Source organism: Gouania willdenowi, chromosome 3 (genome assembly GCF_900634775.1).
Source record: "Gouania willdenowi chromosome 3, fGouWil2.1, whole genome shotgun sequence".
Taxonomy (NCBI): Eukaryota; Metazoa; Chordata; class Actinopteri; order Blenniiformes; family Gobiesocidae; genus Gouania; species Gouania willdenowi.
Window position 1 is genome coordinate 15,094,355 of NC_041046.1, and position 22,815 is coordinate 15,117,169.

Below are 22,815 nucleotides of genomic sequence, written 5' to 3' on the forward strand. Positions count from 1 at the left end.
TACACAGGCCATTTTTATTAATTCACTTAGTTGATACAGTTAAATTTGGTTGCTGTACTGTAACTAGGGTATTGATTTACAAAGATCCCCAATTGTAACTGTAAAAGTGAAACTTGCTGAAATAACACTACAAACAAGTTGGCAGCAGTCTAAAAACTAAGAGCTACAGCCCAGGTAGATGTGAAACAAAATAAAACAAACTCAAAACCTGGAGCAATCATGTGACAAATTAATACCAGTTCTAGTTGAGAAAGATACATTTTGGTAATTTTGAGCTTGCGCGACTCGCGGCGATGACACACGGGTGACGACATAATCCAAGATGGTGGCGGCCCGGACTGCAGCCGACACTATGTAATAAGAGACTTAAAAGACATGGATATAATGAAAAGAGTGGCTATACAGAAGCATAAATATGAGGACTTTCACACGGACACACACGGACTTATTAAACACACACAGACCTCTGTAAATGCGATAAAAGGAACAGGCTTCACCAGACGGCTGACCTGGAAGAGGAGTAAATGCGTCCTTGTACTGCGTGTACAGGCTGTCACCAAGTTTATCATTTTACCAGTTGTTAGAGCTACTATCTTTACCAGGGAGCAACTATTTATTCCTGGTGATTGTTTTCCGGAGTTTTACTGGGCTTTTTACCAGTGATTAGTTCCTATCTCCCTTCTGCTCCATGGTCCAAACTGAAACCGTAGCCAGACACACACACACACACACACACACACACACACACACACGTTACAGTCAAGTTCTGAACACATTATTATACACACCCCGCATAAACAAACAGAGTAAGCTGCGAGAACAAGCTAGTGCGGGCATTTATGGAATCGAAAAAAAGAATTGAAATGCAAACATCTTCGTAACGTTCCAAACTGGACGTTAGGAACCAGTTCCTATTTGGAATCGTTTTTCGGTGCCCAACCCCAACTCCCGTAGCACCATTTTCTGTCTCGTAAACTATTTTCCTCTTCCTCTGAGCTCTCATCCAAAGGTGGGATGCTGCCACCTACATGGCGTCACTTGGTCACTACATCATTGTACAAGTTAGATATTCACTGGAGACCTTTGTCACACTGTCTCCTAGCAACCCTAGCCAAAACACAATTCATGTCTTTAGACGTGAATAGCACTCCACGTTACTAAACCAAATAACGTCTATAGACATGAATGGCACTCAATGAGTTAAAGATGTTTTTCCACTAATTAGCATTAATATGGTGAACTGGATTAATACATCTCTAGTAACAGTTATGTGCCACAGGCTTTTAAAACAGTTGTAATCAAACCTCTCCTTTAAAAGCCTCCATTGATCCAAGTGATTTGTCCAATTATAGGCCAATATCCAAACTTCCCTTTATTTCCAAAATTCTTGAAAATATCATTGCAGGTCAACTATGTGATTACCTACAGCCCATCACAGCACAGAGACTGCCTTAGTAAAAGTAACCAATGATCTCCTCTTAGCCTCAGACAGAGGGTTGGTCTTAGTTCTAGCGCTCTTAGATCTCACTGCAGCGTTTGATACAGTGAATGATAATTTATTACTGGAGAGACTGGAAAGTGTTTTTGCGATTTAAGAAATAGCGCTGGGTTAGTTTAAATCCTACCTATCCGACAGAGCCCACTTTGTTCGTGTTAATAATCTCTCCTCAGTGCACGCCACAGTAAATCATGGAGTTCCACAAGGTTCAGTTTTAGGACTGCTTTCACTAGGGAAAATTTTTAGAGAACATAATATGCATTTCCATTTCTATGTGGATGACACACAGCTTTATCTCTCAATGAAATCAGATGAAACTCTTCAGTCAATAAAACTCCAGGCCTGTCTTAAAGACATCACATCCTGGATGAGCCCTATCTTTCTCCTTCTTAACCAGGATAAAACCGAAGAGATTTTATTTGGTCCAAAGCACCTCAGAAAGAAATTATCAGAGCAAATAGTGTCCCTGGATGACATTACTCTGTCACCCAGCACCACAGTAAAAAAATTAGGCATTATCTTTGATAGTGACTTATCTTTTGACTCTCATATTAAGCAAATCTCAAGCACAGCCTTCTTCCACCTCCGTAATATCTCTATAATCAGAAATATCTTGGCACAGAGTTATGCTGAAAAACGAATCCATATATTTGTTACATAGAGATTAGATTATTGTAACTCCCTACTGTCAGGATGTCCTAGTAACTTACTAAAAAGTCTCCAGTTAATTCAGAATGCTGCAGCTAGAATACTAACAGGTACTAACAGAAGAGAGCATATTTCTACAGTGTTGGCTTCCCTTCGTTGGCTTCCTGTAAAATCTAGAATAGAGTTTAAAATCCTCCTGTTAGCATACAAAGATCTACATGATCAAGCTCTTGTATATCTTAGAGGCCTGTTAATGCCCTATCGTTTGAGCAGAACACTCCAATCTCAGTTTTCTGGTCTACTGGAAGTACCAAGTGTCTAGAAGTAGAACAGGAGGCAGAGCATTCAGCTACCAGGCTCCTCTCCTTTGAAACCACCTCCCAGTCTTAGTATGGGAGGCTGCTACTCTCTCCACCTTTAAGGCAAAACTCAAAACCTACTTATTCACATAATCGTATATCGTATAACAGCGTGGACTTAACCACTAGGAACAAAAAATAGGAACTAAAAACTCAGATTATATAGTAGAACACCAACATTACAATCAAAAACCTCTATGGGTAATGTCCAGTCTGACACAATCAAGCCAGGTTGTAGTTAATTCCCCACTTCTGATCCTTGTTGTATACCCACCACACTGCTTACACACCATGCAATACCATACTCCTTCTCATTCCACTCACACATAGTTTAGCACCAGGCCTTTCCATGCAGGCAGACCTGCAAATACTGTATCATGTTTTTCTGCAGTCTGTGCTTTTTCCTTGCCCTTCTCTTTCTTTTCTGTTTCAGGTGTTTTCAAGCTGGAGCTAACATTTCCTAAACTGTGGTTCACGGCTCAACTAATCTGGGACACTCTGATGTTCTATCTCTCTATCCTATTCTGTTCTCTTCTTTCTGTCCACTAACCCCAACCAGTTGAAGCAGACGTTCTCCACCTCTGAGCCTGGTTCTAACCGATTTATTCCTGTTAAAAGGGAGTTTTTTTCTCCCCACTGTAGCTGATGCATGTTCATGTTGATTTGTTGTTTTTTTCTTAAGAATTCTATATTTTGATAGGGCTTCGAGATGACAATTGTTGTAATTTGCGCTATATAAATGAAGTTGAATTGAAGAACAGGAAAAGTCCTTCTGTGTTGTTTTTCTTACCGTTTGCACCCAAAAAACTCCCCATCGCTCCATCAGAAATGAGCACATTCTTGAGGACCTGAAGATACAAATAGTCAATTTATGAACACTGAAACCCACCACAAATCAAAACAATATAAAAGGAAATGAAATTCTAGCCAACTGATGTCACAGCAGCTCTGTCCAACTTTTATTATTTACAACTTGAACTGGAAACAACTTTTTATTGATTGGCTCCTTAGAATTCAGTCTTGAGACTTTTCTTTCTTTGTGAAGTAGATATTAGGATAACTGCACTTGTCTTATAAAAATATGGAGATGTTCTACCTGCAACTTACCAATCAGCTGAACAAACATCATTTATTATTTAATAATAAAAATCACAATAATAAAAAATTGAAACAAATTAATCAAAGTAATCTCACAGTTTTACTCGTATGTTCCAGGGACTTGTAGCGATCCATGATGCGTTTAAAGAGGATCTCATTTCCAGTGATCTGTAAAAATAACGTCAATAAGGAGTAGCCCATCAGGATAAAATTAATTATCTTTAAAACCTTTAACAAGCTCTCTTTATAATTTGATAATGTTAACTAAAACAACTACATTGCACTCTTTGATTCATCAATTTTTCTTCCGATAACTTGATTAGCAAAAATAAGTGTGTGTGTTGTAGCATGTAGCCCACCTTAGCCATGCTGTAAATAGCACACAAGAGCAGCTGGTCCAGGTGACGATCAACCATCAGAAACGTGCATTTGACCAGAGAATGCTCAAAGCATGTCCAGATCTTTAACTGTAGCTCATCCTGGATGTTCAGAGCAGCACTGAGCTCTCTGAGACGTTTGTCCATTAGCATGTACACCTGAGGGCCACACAACACCTGGCTGTATTTCATGCTCATAGAACTGAACATGAATAGTTTTAGGGAACATTGACTGACCTTTCGGGAGAAAAGTTGCAGTGACTTGGTTTTCTGTTGTTGTCCAGATGACAAGAGGGAGCAAATGTTGGAACCTTGCAAAACAATGCATTCCTCAGTTACCGTCACAGTGGCTTATACTACCAAGTCAACCCAGCACAGCAAATACTTACAGTCCTAAATAAAAATGAATAACTGACAAAAAATGTATTACTAATATTTCCTTAATATTTTTTCACACAGAAGTAAACCCCACTTAGATAGGTTTGGCAATTGCAGAGCATTTACAAAAACCCCTTCTTATCGTCATGTTTACAGCGTCAATCATGTTTTTTGCTTTTCCAGTTAACAAAGAGTACATTTCATATCATTTGTTCATTCGTTTTTCAATATGTAACAAAAACACGAAAAACGTAAAAAACACTTATTATTATTATTTGATATTTGTTTCCAAAACCAAAATGCAAAAACGGAAAACGCCTTGTTTTTCAAATTCAAGCTCTTTTGCATCGGTACAGAAAACGAAAAATGGAAAACGAACACCTTTATTTGTTTTCTCCATTACCGATTTGCCAAAGTACGTGACCCGGAAGCGCAGCGTTACACATTCCGAGTTTTTTTTTTAGCTCTGCAACACTTAAGAGTCTCTAAATCCTCCAAAATGTCCGAGAGGAGGTTCTGTGCCCAACACCAGCTAAAGCAAAAAGGACACGTTTCAGATGCACAGTTGGAAGCAGCGATCTTGTCATGCCAAACTGCAGTTAGCATAGCTGTTGGCGTCGGATGAGAGCACACTTTAGGGTCACGTACTTTGGCAATTCAAACATACATGCTCCCCCTCGGTAACGTCATCAGCAAAAATGGGATATCCTACCACTTATGCTGATGACACGCAACTCTATATCCAAACTGCCCCAAGTCCATCTGCAACACTGACACGAGTCACAGCATGCCTTGGGGAAATAAAGGCATGGGTGCAGTTAAACTTCCTCCAACTCAACAGCACCAAAACTGAGTCAATACTTGTTGACACATCTCACAAGACTCACCCCTCATCCATACCACAGCTCATCTTTGACAATCAGACCATAAATCCCTCCTCTGCAGTCACAAACCTGGGTGTCCCTTTCGACCCTCAGCTAACTTTCTCTCAGCATATCAAAAACTTTTTTTTTTCTTCTTTTAACCATTCCTCATGCAGATAAACGTATCCATCCATTTTATTTCCTCAAGGCTGGACTACTGTAACATACTTTTTATTGGGCTTCCTGCCAAAGAGCAGCAAAGGCTCCAACACCTACAGAACAGTGCAGCTAGAATACTTGTGCGAGCCAGGAAGTATGACCACATTACACCCATTCTGTTTTCATTGCACTGCCTTCCAGTTTCTGCTAGGATCAAGTACAAAATCCCGCTACTCACTCACAAATGCATCATTGGTCATGCTCCATTATACCTGCTGGAACTCATATCACGGCAACCCTCCACCAGCACCCTCAGGTCATCCAGTGTTCTCCACCTTCATGTTCCTACCACCAAGCGCCGAATCATGGGGGACAGAGGCTTCTTTGTGAAAGCTAAATTGAAAATATACCTTAATTGTTAATGTTTTTAAATGTGTTTGTTTGTAGCACTGAAATTCACGGAGTGAAAAGTGCGTTGCAAATTAAATGTATTATTATTTTATTGGTACTTGAATTACATTTAACATTTATACCTGTCTCGGAGGTCTACAGACAATTCCTTTGACTTCATGCTTGGTGTTTGCACTCAGACATGCACTGTTAACTGTGGTACCTTATATAGACAGGTGTGTGCCTTTCCAAATCACATCCAAACAACTGAGTTTAGTACCACAGGTGAAATGTAGAAACCTCTCAAGGATGATCAACAGAAACAGGATGCACCTGAGCTCAATTTTGAGTTTCATGGTAAAGGCTTTGAATACTTAGTTTTCTGTTTTTCATAAATTTGCAAAGATCTAAAAAAAACAAAAAACTTTTTCACATTGTCATTACAAAATGACCCCATATAAATAAATTAATTTAATACGATTTGGAATAAGGCTGCAAAAGTGCTGTCAATACTTTCTCAATGCACTCTTGGGTTGCATCCAGGGTTGTGCTGTACGTATACATTATGCTCTTACTCAATACTGAATTGTTAGCCGTTTCAGGAGTATTTGCAGTGATTTATAGTTTAGATACATCAGCTGTAGTTTCAGTAGTGATGTACTTTATCTTACCTGCTGCAGGTGCATTAGGAGCTGCTTGTAAGTCTGTCTGTGTCGGGTCTTCAGCCTTTGCAGCAGGCATCACCTTAGACAATGACGAAAACACAAGTCTTTCACTGTAAACTGACATGAGCTACCATTCTATTGGTTATGATGCCAATTTTTACTATATCCATGTTAAAGCTTCAGTGAAAATACATATTTTAGGTGCACATCTTTGCATTCTAAAGCTGGCGGCATTGGTGTGGGGTGGCGATGCCTGGTTGGGGGTGCTTAGGTTCGCCTGCTTATTGGTCCCTGGCTGGCGGGGTGGCCCTGCTTGGGCGGTTGATGGTGTCCTATCTTGTTGGGGGGGCCGGGGCCGCCTCCCTGTGGAGGGTGTTGTGTCGTGGCACTGTGCGGGCCTGTGCTGGCCCTGCTGCGGGCCTCTCTCCCGCTCGGCCGCTCCCTGTTGCAATGGGGCGGGCCCCTCTGGGGTATGTGGTTGGTGCCCAGCTGCACCAGGGGGGTGGGGGGTGCCGCCGTGCTCCGTAGGGCGTGAAGTGAAGTGTCTATGTAGGTCTTCCTACATAGACACTTCACTCCCAGCTGGTCTGGCTCGCTCACTTGATGCACCACACACCCATACCCAACCCTTGGGGGGCTGAATGGTGGGGCTGTGGGTGGAGGGGGCCGCCGCCTGTGCTACTAATTAGTGACGCGGGGGCGGCATTCCCACCTGAAGTTGCCCTACCAGTCCCTCCAATTTTAATCACATCAACACACAACCCCCGGAGGGTACAACCACCACCTCCACCCTGCTCTGGCCGTCTGCTGGGCGTGGGCCTTGGCTCCTCTGCTGGGATCTCGGGCGAGGGGCATGCCTTGGGCTGTGGGATAAAACTCGTACTGGGCTTAACCTTAGACACGTTGACCCCAAACACCTGTTTTAGGTATTACCACTCACTCCTTCCCTCTGTCTACAGCCGCCACCATTATACCTAAGCTTCACACTTGTCACCAGTAGGGCTGGGATAAACAATTATTTTTTAAACGATTAATCTCGCGAATATTTTTTTGATGCATCGATTAATCTAACAATTAATTTTTCCAGTTTGATTCGATTATTGATTATCTCACCGTTAATTAACTAAAAGTAATTTGTACATGTTGATTTACATATCTAAAATGAAAAAAAAAAACATGCATTTCTTAACATTGCAATATGTTTATTAAAATACACTTTCCTTTTACCTTAAGAGGTGTGTGTGTGTGTGTGTGTGTGTGTGTGTGTGTGTGTGTGTGTGTGTGTGTGTGTGTGTGTGTGTGTGTGTGGTCCTTTAGGAAGTTTAAGGGAAAAATAAAAGATCAAAATGCAAAGAAAAAACTCCAATAGATGCCTATGAGTACAGAAAACATACATTGTGTTTAATTTACAAATCAGGACGGACAACTACGGTATCCCAGTGGTATGTAAATGTGTTCTCTCATCGCGTGTGTGGCTGCTGTTGCTGCTGCTGCCGCTGATGTCAGGGCAGGTGTTTCCTCCTTGTTCCATTGACGTGCTGCCGTCCGGTCACACCCGAGATAAAGGACGAGGGCTACGGGGAACAGCTACCTTCGACGAATGAGTACGTGCCTTCACTGCCTTGCAATTTTGAAACTAGGAGGAGCCACTCACTCATTAGTTATTCTCCGGCGTCTCTATCTTTATTATGATCGGACAACGCATCGGCGCGCACATTTTGCATCAACGTATTTTTTGCATCAACGTCATTGATTACATTGACGCGTTGTCCTGGCCCTAGTCACCAGACTGGCTTGATTACACAACACAATAAGGACAATATGCACAACTACAACTTCACATCTCACTCTCACTTTAAAACAATCAACTCTTAACCACCCTTTCCATTTCCCACCTTGAGTCTCTCTCTCTCTCTCTCTCTCTCTCTCTCTCTCTCTCTTTTTGTTGGTTATTACATTATGGGGCGGGCAAAATATTTTTCCCCAAATAGTGTAATCCTTTTAATACATCATAGAGTGAGCCAATGATTTATGGATTAAAAAGCTTATTGCTTCAATGTAGAGAGTAGTATCATAAACAAATACGTATGCGTAAATATGTGCATGTGTGTATATAAATATGTCAAATGTAATAACATTATTACACTATTAGGGTGAAACTATTTTGCTTGCCCCGTACTGTAATAATGGTAATGGTAAAAGTTACCAAAAATGTCAACATTATATACATGTCAGAGTTCTTCAAAAGGCTTAACACACACACACACACACACACACACACACACACACAATGCATTAACGTAAAACTTTTTAAGTTTTAGGCTCAACATTTTGTTTCATTTTTGTTACATTATTACCAGTTACCAGTTGTGACATTTTGGGTTTTATTAAACATTTTTAATTACATTTTGGGTTCAGCACTTTTGTTATATTATTAACCAGTTATTACTATTCAGGTTTTTTTACAGGTTTTATTTATTACTTGTTACATATCGGGCTCCAACAAGCCTTGATATCACCCCTAATCAGGTTGAAAAAGGGTAATTGAAGCTTAAAAAATGCATTTACTCTTATGCTTTATATTTTAGTCAACTATATCTGTAATGATTTTGTTGACTAAAATCTTAATGTCATTTAGTTGATTAAAACTAGACTATAACTGAAATAGTCCTGATGGGTAAGTGATAAATGGTAAAAGACTAAGACTAAGACCAAAACGACCGTATTTTTCGGACTATAAGGTGCAGTGGATTATAAGGCGCATTATCAATTAATGGGTCTGACCAGGTTTATTTTCATACATAAGGCACACCGGACTATAAGGCACACCTGTTTATCATTATTATTATTATTTAGGGATGTAAGTATTAATCGTAAGGCAGTTAAAAATCGATTAATAGGTATCACAGTTCATATCGATTCTCTGAAAATTGAACCGCAGTACTTTTTTTTAAACAGCAGAGGGCACTATATATTTATCCTTCTCTAAGGTACAAGTATTATTCATTTATTTATTTCATTCAAGATTTAATTTTAGTTAAATTGCATTGTTTTGAATAGTTTATCAAGGGATTCTTTTGACAATGAAAAATAAAAGGAAAATAGTACAGTATTTTCTATTTCTTTCCCCCAAAAAATAAAGCAATATTTTTCAATCCTTTGTCTACAATCTGATTTTGTAAAAGAAATTGTGAGAGAATCGTATCGTGAACCCAGTATCGTGAATCGTATCGGGAGTTGAGTGAATTGCTACATCTCTAGTATTATTATTATTAAGGCGCATTAAGCAAAACAAAATAGTCAGATAAGTCAAACTTTTTTCAGCTTATTAACAATAACTTAACATTGTTGAGGTTTAACACAAAAAATAAAGAACAATAATATGCTCACTTTTCAGTTCAGTCCTCTTCCACAAATCCACCAAATTCTTCATCTTCAGTGTCTGAGTTAAACAGTTGGGCGATTGCAGCATCATGCATGCCCGGATCCCTCTCGTCAGTATCCGAGTCAGTCCCACTGTTGTCACTCAGCTGTTCCAGCCTTCTTGAAAGCTCGGACGACACTTGAGACTGATACCTTAGCCCAGGCATCCACGATCCACTGGCAGATAGTGGCGTAACTCGCCCGGCGCTGCCTCCCAGTTTTGGTGAATGTGTGTTCGCCTTCTGTCATCCAATGCTCCCATGCAGCTCGTAATTTAACTTTGAACGACATGTTGACACCAATATCCAGCGGTTGGAGTTCTTTGGTTAATCCACCCGGAATGACGGCAAGCTCCGAATTAGTTTGCTTCACTTGGGTTTTGACAGTATCGGTGAGATGGGCGCGCATGGAGTCGTAGATCAATAGGGATGGAGATATGTGGAAAAAGCCATCTGGTCTCTTGACGTAAACTTCTCTCAGCCACTCAGTCAACTTCTCCTCGTCCATCAAGCCCTTTGGGTTAGCCTTGATGATGACGCCGGCTGGAAACGTTTCTTTTGGCAAAGTCTTTCTCTTGAAAATGACCATGGGTGGTAGTTTTTGGCCATTAGCCTGGCAACCGAGAACTACAGTGAAGGATTACTTCTCATTCCCTGTGATGCGTATAGATACCGTAGGTGCGGAAAAAGGCCAGCTTTTCTTTGTAATCCTTTGGCAGTTGCTGCGAGATGGTAGTTCTGGTGCGGATGGAGAAATTACGCCTTTTCATAAACCAGAAGCACCAAGAAGGACCTCCTCAGAAGTCGTTAATCTTCATGTCAAGTGCCACCGCTGCGGCTTTGAGTCGAATAGAGACTGTAGAGACGCTTCTACCTGCTGTTCTCTGTTCAATAACCCACTGTTCAATTTTGTCCTCTAACTGTGGCCATCTCTCTTTGTTCCCTCGGAAACTCTGTTTAGTCTTTTTTACTTGGCGGAGGTCGTTTTCTTGCTTCCTCCACGTCCGCACCATTGATTCATTAATGTTGAATTCTCTCGCAGCTGCTCTATTCCCATGCTCTAAAGCGTGATTGATGGCCTTCTGTTTGAAATCTGCTTCGTAAGCATGTCTTTTACCAGGTGCCATTTTGAAGTCCTTAAACACACACTATAACACCGGTATTACAGGTATGTTGAACCACAGTACCGGTACATATCACTCCGCGAAGCGCCTGCCTACAGTAGCCCTGAAGCGCCAAAAATCCATCAAGCGGTGCAGCTTCATAGTTTACCAAAGTTGTACTAAAACAGTTTGACATATTACTTCACATATAAGGCGTACCTGATTATAAGGCGCACTGTCGATTTTTGAGAAAATTAAAGGATTTTAAGTGCACCTTATAGTCCGAAAAATACTGTAAATCAAAATTTGCTTTTAAAATAAACACTGCCACAGAGTAGGAGCGGTTAGTCGTCCACATATACAGATTGAATTGAGTCTACTTATTGAAGTCTCAATTCGAGAACAAACCGATTTTTGATTATTAGTGATTATCAATTTGATTTTTGATATATTATTAATCTTCTATCTAACAACAGTAAGCTGCTGAATTATTTGACTTGTCTTTTAAGCAAAGCACCTTCAATATTGTATGGTGTAATTAAAACATGCAAATTAGCAGAAATCATCTTGGTTTTAATTACAATTTGAAAAATGGAAGAATCAAAATTTGGAAATTGAAGAATCAATTCATAATCATCAGTAAGAAAATCACAATCAATCGATTATCCATTTTTTCACCTCCCCCTCTATGGAGAACCCTAAACAGAAGAGGAACCAACCAATGCTTATCCCTTAAACTTGTTCACACTAGCTAGTCGCGACTGACCTCCATGCAGGTGGGCAGTCCACCTCCATTCGCTCGGATTTCCTCCCATAGCGGAGAGTCACTGGTCCAGACCAAAATCTCTAAAATTTTCCCTTCCACTTGGGAGAAGTGTCTCACCACGGGACGAGAAAAGCTGACCCTCGAACGTAGAACTGGTTCAATCACCTGGAAAATCCCACAATAACTATGTCTTAGGGTAAAGTTTACATGCGATGTCAAAGCGCTGACACTCACCCTCCAGAAGTGATAAGGAACCAATTTAAAGATCTGAAGCAGCAGAGGGAAGTCACATGGGAGGTCGTTTAAAACCGTTGTAATTTCCAAACAACAGGCCACTAACAAGCGTTGGAAGAGATCATGCTCCATCAAACCCTGTAAAAACACACCCACATCCCAACAACCAAGATTAAAAATAATATTAAAAAAGGCTGAAAAGTCCATTCATCGTCGTGTTATGGGTTGACTAGTTATCATGTTATCCTGTGACTAAAAATGAATGTGGACCTTAATCTGAAGTGTTTTTTTTCAATTAGTTTCCCTAGTGACACATCGCAGTAGAAGGTGTGTTCACATCGAATGCGACTTCAGCTACTACAGACTACTTAAATCCCCTGTAGCTGTTTCCAATACATTTTTCCACATTTTTCAGCAAAGTATAATTGCATTTTGAAACAGTTTCCATTAAAGATTATTTTTGGCAGGAGCCTCGTAACTCTTGTGAAATATCAACAAGACTTCGCTGCAAAAAGAACACTGTATTCCTTTGTTGTTTCATGACTAATGTGGCAGTAATAATTTTTAAGTCTATTGCTAAGAAATGTCTCGGTTTCCTCTTCCGCTTACACGTATCACACCTTATGAAAGAAGTGGTCATGTGACCAGGTACATCCCATCCTGTGATGGATAATTGCTGAAAAAGTGTTTCCATAGCATTTTTGCGACACATTTCAATATTGAAACATCTGAAAAACCTCTTCATTAAAGCGTACATTTTTTTTTTTTGAAATATTTTGTGTATTTCGAAATTCATGCGATTCCATCACCAGTTTTTAATGTTCCATTTGGATTTTACGCATTTTCAAGGGTAATGGAAACGCAGCTTGTGTTAAGCTGCTTGAACATAGTCGTGCTTTTTGCTCACTTCATCGCTTCACCTCCTCCGCCAAAACAGCTGACTGAGGGTCTAGCAGTGTAACTAACAAACATGTTACGTTCTCGCAACGTAATCTTTTGGGATTTCAACATAACCTGTTCGTATATCATATGAAGCATAGAATACATAAAGGGTTGGGGATGGAACATCAGAACAGTCTTAGTGAAAATGACATGTATTTCTTTGCAGTCAAAGAGCTGTATTATTACCGTTCTAAAATATGTGTGCGTACATTTTATGTGAGCTTTACAAGTTTTGAATAAGAAAAGTCACAATTTTTATTTTTCAGAAAAAACACTCACTGAGAGGTCTTTGATCCCCAGCCTTCTCTTCTCCTGACGGACGATATTTTCCAAGATGGTGTAATACCACCTCTGCGACTTATTGGAACATTGTTCTGCCTTAGCTGTAATAAATAAAAGCACATGCCTTAGCAATGACTCATTAATAACAACACAAATCATTAGGAGGCTTCATGCTCTGAAGTCAATGGATTATGACACGGGGATAGAATTAACCATAAAAACAGAGATCAATGTTCTTTGATGATGCACCTTTGGTGTCCGTAGGTACATCTTTGTAGTGTTGCAGGAAGATGTTCTGCATTTGTTCCAGTCTTTTTGTGATGGCCTCACTCGGGTCTCTGGAACAGCTCCTAATCCAAATATGACCAATCAATCAATGGGACTGATAGTTACCTTCACAGGTGTGCTAAAGTGCCACTTGAGGTACTAATTCATGCTTACCTAAACTCTGCCATTAGGACATTACTAGGACCAAACTTCTGAATCCCCAAATTTTCCAGAAGTGCTGTTGTCATGGTGACCAACCCACAGAGGCAAGATTCAAAGCAGAAGTTGATGCACAAGTCCTGAACTGTGGACACAAAAAGGAAACTGAGGAATGTGTGTTGTTCTTTGGTATTGGTTTGTTCTTTGGTCAGATTCAAGATATATTGAGTTTTCTATTTTGGCGATATGGAAAATGACAATATCGCCTACATCAATATCTATTAATGCTGGGCAAGTTAACGCGTCATTATTGTGTTAACACACAATTAATTAACGTGCATTAATGCGGTTTTTAATTATTATCTTATTTTGAAAGTCAGTTGCTCATTGGGTCAGATGTTGTTATGTTACATGATGAAGAGCTGAACAGAAAAGAACTTGCGGGACAGAAACATGGAAAAAGTTACCGAGCTCTTACATTTGAATTTTAAATCGTTTTCAGACGGCCAATTGGATGAAACTAACATTATTTGTAGCTAATGCAAAGCTGAATATTCTCATCATCGGAGTACTTTAAGTCCGTATCACTTAAACTCAATACACACCGTTGACGCTACCAAATCACTCACCCAAAACAAACAGCAAACGGGGGCTTCGGCATTCCACATTTGAAGCATCATGTGGGCGAAGCATCAATAAACAAAAGCAAAACCAGCTAACAAATGCATGGTGAAGTGGATAGCTACCAACTGCAGGCCGACCGAGTATTGTTGCAGATGTTGGTCTGAGGAACGTTCTTAGGATTGCAACAAACGACGGCAGGTATGAGATTCCCTTAAGACGCACCATCACGGGAAGAATACACGAGTTCATGTGTATTTGTGTATCTTTCTGTTGTCTTTTTGTGCATAAATGTTTGCTGTTTTTTAATTTGTTTTTTTTTTGCAATGTATTTTTTTTGTGTATTTTTGTATAATTATTGTTTTTGTTGCTATTGTAGTTTGATTCTGGAGTAATTTTGTGTATTTTTTGTATAAATATTTAGTTTTGTGTATTTTGAACCATTTTCATATTTTTGTTGTATTTTTCTGTAAATGTATGTTTTTTTGAAGTCGAGTACAGTGCCCGTCGGAAGTATGTGTTTATATAGTGGGAGCTTAAGAAGAGTTGTAGCATTATAAAGGGTTATATTTGCAGGTGCAAAGTAAAATAGCGTGTGCAATTTCCCTGGTTTAATTCTATGAGACATGCGCATGATAAATGTGTTGTTTTTTTTAAACTCATTTTTATATATTTTTCGTTTGGTGTTTTTTTCTGTAATGTACAGTGCCCGTCGGAAGTATGCATTCATGTGGGATTATAAGTATTTAGTTTAGTGTATTTTGAGTCATTTTCATGTTTTTGTTGTCGTTTGGTGTATTTTTCTGTGTTGTCTTTTGTGTAATTTTTGTATAAATATATAGTTTTGTGTATTTTGAGTCTTTTTCATATTTTTTGTTGTCGTTTAGTGTGTGTGTGCCTGTCTAACTTTCACTAAACGTATCTATTTTCAGTAGTTAGGTGTAGTGGCAGGTGTGTTGTGAGTGAAGCTGCAGTAATCATCAGGCGGGCTTCACTATGTAGCACCGTTTACTGATCTGACTCAACACTACTGTCACTACCACCCAATAGACGGGTGGCGTGACACAGACTGTAACCGGACTAAATGGTGATCCGTTATGCACGTAGACACGTAGACGGTGATCGATAGTGAAGCGCACCTGATCGGGGGGGGTGTGTGTGTGTGTGTGTGTGTGTGTGTGTGTGTGTGTGTGTGTGTGTGTGTGTGTGAGACTCTCTACCTTGGACACAAATCTCCTCCGTTGGTTCTCTCACACACGCTCTGCTGAGAAATGTGCAGCTTTCAACATAGCAGCCATTGTCGTCAATAACTTCCTGGTGAGGTCTGTCCGGTCTAAATAGCGAACGGTCAAACTAACATGAAAATAAACGTTTCGAAATGTCATCACCAAATAAAAAACAGTAAAAAAAAGTATTTTTCCTCAAAAGAGAAAAGAGAAGTTCACGGGAGCTCGCGCACACACCGGAAGTGAGCTGTGCAGTGAAATAGATATAGATGGTGCGCTAGCGCCCCCTCACATTCTGAGGTCAAAAGTTGAATAGGTTTCATTTCGGGGCCGTCCAGAAGTGAAATAAAATTAAAATAAACATTTTGAAATGGCCAAATTACTCCAAAATAACAGATACACACACTTGGGGTATTTGGAACCGTTGACTAAGTTTCAGGTCGAAACTTAGTCAACGGGGAGACTAATATCGGGGAGATATTTGCTCCACACACACGTCCACACACCCACACAGACCTCCCTTGCTTTTATAGGTAGATTTAACATAGGTTTAACATTTAACATTTAGATTTAACATTTAGAGTTAACATTTAGATTTAACATTTATATTTAACATTTAACATTTATATATAAGATTTAACATTTAGACTTAGATTTGACATTTATATAACATATACCATTTATATTTAGACTTATATATTTATAATGCACGTCTGAACTTTATCACGACTGTAAATTGTCCGCGTTATAAAGATTATCTTCTGATTGGATTAAAATTAAACCAGCATGCAAAAGACATGTACACAGAGTTGTGTGTGCGTCTAAAGAACATGCTTGGATATCAAATAAAAACAAGAAGCTGATTTTCAACATATTTAATATGTCAGTTATAGGCCTGTACAACATTATTTAATGTATGAGTGGGGTCAGGTTAAACATTTCATTATTTTATTTTATATTGTGCATTGTTGGAATGTCCGTGATAAATAAACATTTTCATATTTTTAATTGATTTATTCTTTTAAGCATTAATATTAATGTATACAAACACAATGTTTTGATTTTCGTGATTAGTACACTATCAGAGCCAGAAATGCAATGGGGAACAAATAATTTGCATAATAATTTCTTTTGGTGTTTCAGTTTTGGCCAAAAAAATTCATTTGGGTGCATCCCTAATGGAAACTCCTGCATCATGTTTCATTTATGCAAATATGATGCATATTCTGCTTGCTTTTAAAACGTAATCCCCCAAAAAAACCCAGTTTTTACAAAAAAAACAAAAACCTGTAATCTAATTACACGTTTTTTAATATACTGTCACAGATTAGTGTTACATGTTTTTTGTATACTGATGATTGAGAAGCAAAACATTTTAATGACAAAATTACAAAAAGTCTCAACTACTGGTTGACAAGAGACCTTACTATATTTGGTCAAAATTTACTGTCAAAATCAGAGGGCGTCTCTAAATTAGTTTATCCAAGTTATTCTCTTAAATATAAAATATAAGGAAAACAAACACTAGATTACATCAATTCATTTGGCGCAATAAAACTCACTATATAAAAAAGGCACAACTTGTTAAAGACTATGACAAAGGAGGCTTAAAAACCATTGACTTTGAGTCAATGGTTGGTGTCTTTAGAATTAATTGGATACAATCTTTTCTTACTAATCCTGATTCAATTTGGTATAATATCCCCAAAAACATTTTTGATTAAGTAGGGGGGTTCGAATTTCTTTTGAAATGTGATTTTGAAGTATCCAAACTGCCTTTGAAAATGTCTGAACACCATAAGCAAATTCTTCACTATTGGAAGATGGCATTTACCCATAACTTTACTCCACATGGCTCCATCTTGTGGAACAATAGAGTCATTACATGTGATAGAAAAACATTGTTCATCCAGAGCTGGTACAAAAATAATATAATTTTTATCTCTGACATTCTGGATAACCAAGGTAATTTTCATAAGTTTCATGGCTTTGCAGACGAAATTTAATATTCAGAGTTCAATACAGTTTGCAAAGCAATACCTCAAAAATTCTCATTCAAAACTATTTGCAATTTTCTAACAGACAAATATTTTTACCTAAATTACAATTGGATCAAATATCTTTAAATGAAAAAAAATGTAATAACCAAAGTATAAACAAATTATTAAAATTTAAACAATTTAATAATTATGATAGAAATGTTAAAATCTATAAAAATCTAAAACAAAAAGTGTATTAAATTCATGAGGTTGTGGCCGACTGTAATTGGCCAATACTTAGCTCAGGATATACTACACACACAACACACACTCTGGACTGACACACTCTGACAAACTCTCTTGATGAATGTCCAAGGTAGTGAAACCCGTGCGACATATGTTGGCCCGTGTTTGGCCTTTCATTCCCTATTCCAAACTGAATAGTCCGAGGACTGTTCGGGGGGTTTCATCGAATCCAATAATCAATAAACCTAACCCTAAAATGTTTATTTTTGTCAAATGTCAAAAGTGGGATTCAAACACACGGCAGTGGAAGGAAGAATTATTGAGGGCGTGGCTTAGACAACTCGGCCATCCTGACGCGGTGAACATAAAGTCACAGTACGCTTATGTAGAAAAAGTCCGGAAATGTACAAATAGCCCCGGGGGCTAAGGCTACGTTTAACGTATCTCTAGACACTTTCTATTGAGAATGTATGTCATGTCTCCAAATATGTGTTGCTGTGACTTGCCTCGCTGAAATGTTTGTAAAAATGTATGTATGTGTACGTGTATATAAGATTGTAACACAATTGTTGTCTCCCAACAAGAGTTATGTGTAATTGTCCAGCGGGACCATCGAGCCATTAATTCCCCTGCAGTGCAACACGTATTTATAGGCAGATGGTGGTTTTACACATGCACAGAGCTGGAACGGCTCCAAACATCAGGCCTGTCACAAATACAGCATCATGTGCAGTTTTTTTCTGCTAAAAAATACATCAAAACACAACAAGTAAACAATAAACATCCAGGTGATTTTGTTTTCCTCTATGTTCTCTGCAGTATTCTTCTTTGTTTCATCCACTGGCCCTCATCGGGGCCACATGGTTCTAGGTAGAGTTTTCAAAACGGGTAACCACAATACTATACCAGACAATGTATCACGGTTCCGGGTAATATCGTGATACTAAAGCCTTTTTATTATTATTATTATTATTATTATTATTATTATTATTATTATTATTATTATTATTATTATTTTGATGAACTGCAATGTATTTGTACAAGTGAGAAATACTTATTAGTTACTTATAGTGTTGTTTGGTGCATGATAAGAGTACATGAACAAACGCATATAGGCAATAAAAAACTAATAAATGAAGATAGAATTTATATTGTTGAAATTAAAAAAAATATCATTCAGTTACCTTTGCTCGTCAATTCATGTTTAATATGAATAATCAACTTAGGATAACGAATCCACTGTCTTTAAAAAAAACGATTTGACAATAATGCTTCTTCTCCAACATAATAAACCATAGAGGATAAAATACAATAAACAGGAACTGATTCCCTGAGAAAACTATATTTGTATGCGTTTTTTTGGGTGACGTCACTGGTGTTTTATGAGATTGGATGTGATCCCTCCTTTGTATGTATATAATTTGTAAATATTGTTACATATAATATATATATGTATATATATATATATATATATATATATATATATATATATATAAAAAGATGGCTCTGAGTCCGTGCGGAAAAACAAACAAAAAGTGTAGTCCCTCCTTTGGCTCCTATAGCATGGTGACAGTGCCTGCACAGTGGATCTCCTATTGCTTTACCGTCTCTGCCTCGTTTAAAGCCAAAATAGTTCCAAATGAAACTTTTGGAGTTTGGTTTTTTGAGCCGCTTGAGTCCGGTGCTTCGGCCATGTGTCGTCTTGTGTTTGTGACTGTAAGCATGCGTCCAGGCGAGACAGAACTTTAGCTTGTTGTTTGTTTTTGAAGCGAGTTTCTGTTGAAGCGGAGCTGTCTTCAGTTCATTCATGCCGGCAGAAACACATCAACAGCCAATCAACTAACAGACGTGCGGACTCAGCGTGCGGAAACAGCCTATAATAGCTCCGTACGTCACCAGTAACAGGCAAACAGCCAATCATTCAGCAGCTGTGGAGTCCGGTTGCCATGTTGGTGTGTTTTCAAGTGAGTAGCGTGCAGTGAGAAGCCGGGAGCAGAGCAGAGGCAACCGCTATGGAGCGGAAACTGGTACCAGTAGTATCGTAATCCATGGTAGTACCGTCATGTAGAATTTCTGGTATAGTAGGAACTGTTACAATTAGGCACCGTGGGGTACCACGTGTATCATGTAACTATAGTTCTGAGTCAACATTTCTTACAGCAAAAATGATTTACTCGCACAATGTGCACACGATCATCCATCCATCCATCCATCCTCAGACCATCTTTGTCCTATTTCAGGGTTGTGGGGTCTGTCTGCCGGTGCCTATCTCTGGCTCATACTGGTGTACACCCTACCGCGGTGAAGTTGATTTCACGTTGGACAATAGATATTCGCCTCCAACACCAACAGCGGTGGCTTCACTTCAATGCGTCCTGCCCGCTTTGGAACATGCTGAAGGCTTCGCTATGAAGTCATGTCGTTCGAATTTAGGAACCGTCAATTAATTACTGTCTTTGTGAAATGCCCATTCCAGGAGGACAATGACCCCCATCGCTCTCCCGGTGGCCTGAACCGCACAGCGTTGGAGGCCAGGTCTGTGACCACTGGCATTTCTTCCCAGCAGGCCGGGTCGTGAGTCAACCCATAGTCCTCACACAGCTCAGCCTGGTAGGCTGTGAGCAGACAAGTGACATTGAACGCCTTGGTGGTGAGCACCAAAGCTTGTAGGCGCGCTCCGACAGGCCTGACTTCAGGGGGTCCAACTTCCCTGGCAGGCTCTCTCTCTAAGGAGCGACAACAGGGACCCAAGGGAGCAGGTGTGTGGCGAACAGTGGATTCACTGCAGGCATACGGAGCAGGCCCAGGCCATCCATGTCCTTGCAGTCCAGGAACGAGTCACCAGGGACAGCACCCCTGTCGGTGAACAGAAGCGTGCCACTTCATCCAACAGCTCGAGGAAGATGGGGAGCATCTGCTTTGTCGCACCCCTGGCTGCGGGGAGTCGCTTCCCCTCGTACCGGGACCGGGTCGTCTCGGCTATGACAGTGGGCCACGGGATGGACAGGCGGGCGGCAGCGTATCTGCAGACATCCACTATGTTACAGCCAAGGAGAGGAGAGGCTGGGATGCTTACCCCCTTCATGGAGGTGGCAGAGGCTGCGGGCTCTCCATTTTCTCCATCTGTGCCGGGGTGCAGCAGATGGAGACACTAGCTAGCGCTACTGTGTGGGAGCTAGCCACTAAGCTAGAGGAGGGCGACAGCCAACACCTGGTGACCGCATGGGGTGACAAGGATGGTCACACGGCCCATGGGTCGTGTGACAGCCAGGGACTAGGACTACTATTATAAATTGGTTTGAGGTCACTGGGTCACATGACCTTAAAGCTATTGAAAAAAATCATGGATTATTTTGCATTTTCCCACTTTGTGATTTTTCAAAAATTTCAAAACCTTAAAACAGGGAAACAAAAAGCTGTGCGTGATAGCCTGGTAATAAGACTACTATTATAAATTGGATTGAGAGGGGGTGTATGTGGGGGGGCGGTGTCTGCTTCTCGGCCTGGGATCTCAAGGGCATCTGGGGGGCTGCTCGGCCGTGGGGGGGGTGGCCTGGGACCCCCACTCTTTCTGCTGGCCTGGCTTCATCTGCGGGCCCGGGGTGGCTGCTGGGTTTGCAGTAGCGGTTTTTGCACATACACTGGTCTACGATGCACTGGCACGCCTGAGGATGTGCGATAAAACTCGTACTGGGCTTAACTTTTGACACGTTGATCTCAAATACCTGCTTTAGCTATTACCACTCACTCTTTCCCTCTGTCCACAGCCACCACCATTATACCTAAGCTTCACACTTGTCACCAGACTGGCTTGATTACACAACATAATGCAACACAATATGTTCTACTACAACTTCACATCTCACTCTCACTGTATAATAATTTATTCTTCCCCACCCTTTCTATTTCCTGCCTTGAGTCTCTTCTCCCTGCTCCCTTCCCCCTCCCCCTCCACCCCCTCACCTAAGTGTAACACTGCTCTCCTTTTTTATATCCTCCCTATAATAAAATGTTTCTTACCCTTCCTTGAGGAGGGCTGGTGATGGTCACAATAACAAAACATGCATTGCTATCTCATAATGATTGCACTTCTTGTAGTGTTGACCTATGACAGCATGTGCAGACAAGTGGAAAAAATAAATAAATAAATTGGACTGAGGTCGTTGGATCACATTACTCCAAAGGTATTGAAAAAATATGGGGGGAAAAATTGTCATAAAATACGATAAAAGCTCAAATGTTGCATAAAATATATATGCACATTACATTTCAGTCTATCTCCATTTATTAGAAGTGTTTTTGCATTATATTATCGATTGAAACTTTTTTTTTTTTTTTAAACCCATGCTTTTCACAAAGACAACATTTCATTGACAGTCCCTAAATTCGAAAGCCATGTGTTCATAACGGAGCCTTCAGCATGTTTCTATCTGAACCATGACAGAGCGAACGGGACGCATTTAAGTGAAGCCACCGCTGTTGGTGTTGGAGGCGAATGTTCAATGTGAATGAAATTGACTTCACTGCGGTGTAAAACCTGGACAGGGCGTCAGTCCATCGCAGGGCAACACACAGACAGACAAACAAGTCTCACATTCACTCTTATGAGCTATATAGAAATCTGAAAAGTAAAAACGTATTAAAATATCTTTAACTCACCCCCGAATATTTCGCACCGTCACTCCGTCCAGTTTACAGCTGCTGCTCCACTGCCTTCAGTCACTTCATGTGCTCAGGAAAGAGGAAGTGCGCCTTCACTGTGTCAATAAGATGCTGACAGCTAGTTAGGTAAAGTTAGAAAGATATTCACAGATTCAGCTTTCCCGAACCAATAACTCATCAACGAAACACTGTTTTTACAAAACCGATATCTCGTTCCAATCACAGCAAGGTGGACTGCAAGATACAACCGGATTTTCCTCAAAACAAGTCGTCCTCCGCGCTTGGGAATTTGTATTGGCCTCTACGCGGAGCCGACTGTGGCTGGAATGCGCAGGGACCGTATGCAAATTGCAACACCGGAAAAAGATACAAAAAATAAAAACCAATAACTTCATATAGGAAAGTGGTAGTGTCATCAAACTCACAACACACATAGATTAACTCTTCATCATTATACTACAACACGTAGTT

The 22,815-nt window shown here is 40.0% G+C and overlaps 1 protein-coding gene across 2 annotated transcripts in view; it reads right to left on the reverse strand.

Annotated features, from left to right (window-relative positions):
* Positions 1–22,815, reverse strand: part of LOC114461213 (retinoblastoma-like protein 2) — a 71,149-nt gene that overhangs the window by 10,161 nt on the left and 38,173 nt on the right. The window contains exons 2-12 of one of the 2 annotated variants that reach the window (XM_028443122.1): positions 22,342–22,439; positions 13,626–13,755; positions 13,434–13,534; positions 13,182–13,285; positions 11,961–12,098; positions 11,727–11,891; positions 6,442–6,514; positions 4,218–4,291; positions 3,963–4,139; positions 3,700–3,771; positions 3,296–3,353 (exon numbers count right to left, since the gene is read on the reverse strand). In XM_028443122.1, the coding sequence (XP_028298923.1) occupies positions 3,296–3,353; positions 3,700–3,771; positions 3,963–4,139; positions 4,218–4,291; positions 6,442–6,514; positions 11,727–11,891; positions 11,961–12,098; positions 13,182–13,285; positions 13,434–13,534; positions 13,626–13,699 (1,036 nt within the window). In that variant the 5' untranslated portion in view covers positions 13,700–13,755; positions 22,342–22,439. The remainder of the gene's footprint in view (positions 1–3,295; positions 3,354–3,699; positions 3,772–3,962; positions 4,140–4,217; positions 4,292–6,441; positions 6,515–11,726; positions 11,892–11,960; positions 12,099–13,181; positions 13,286–13,433; positions 13,535–13,625; positions 13,756–22,341; positions 22,440–22,815) is intronic. The other variant, XM_028443121.1, reaches the window with a different exon arrangement.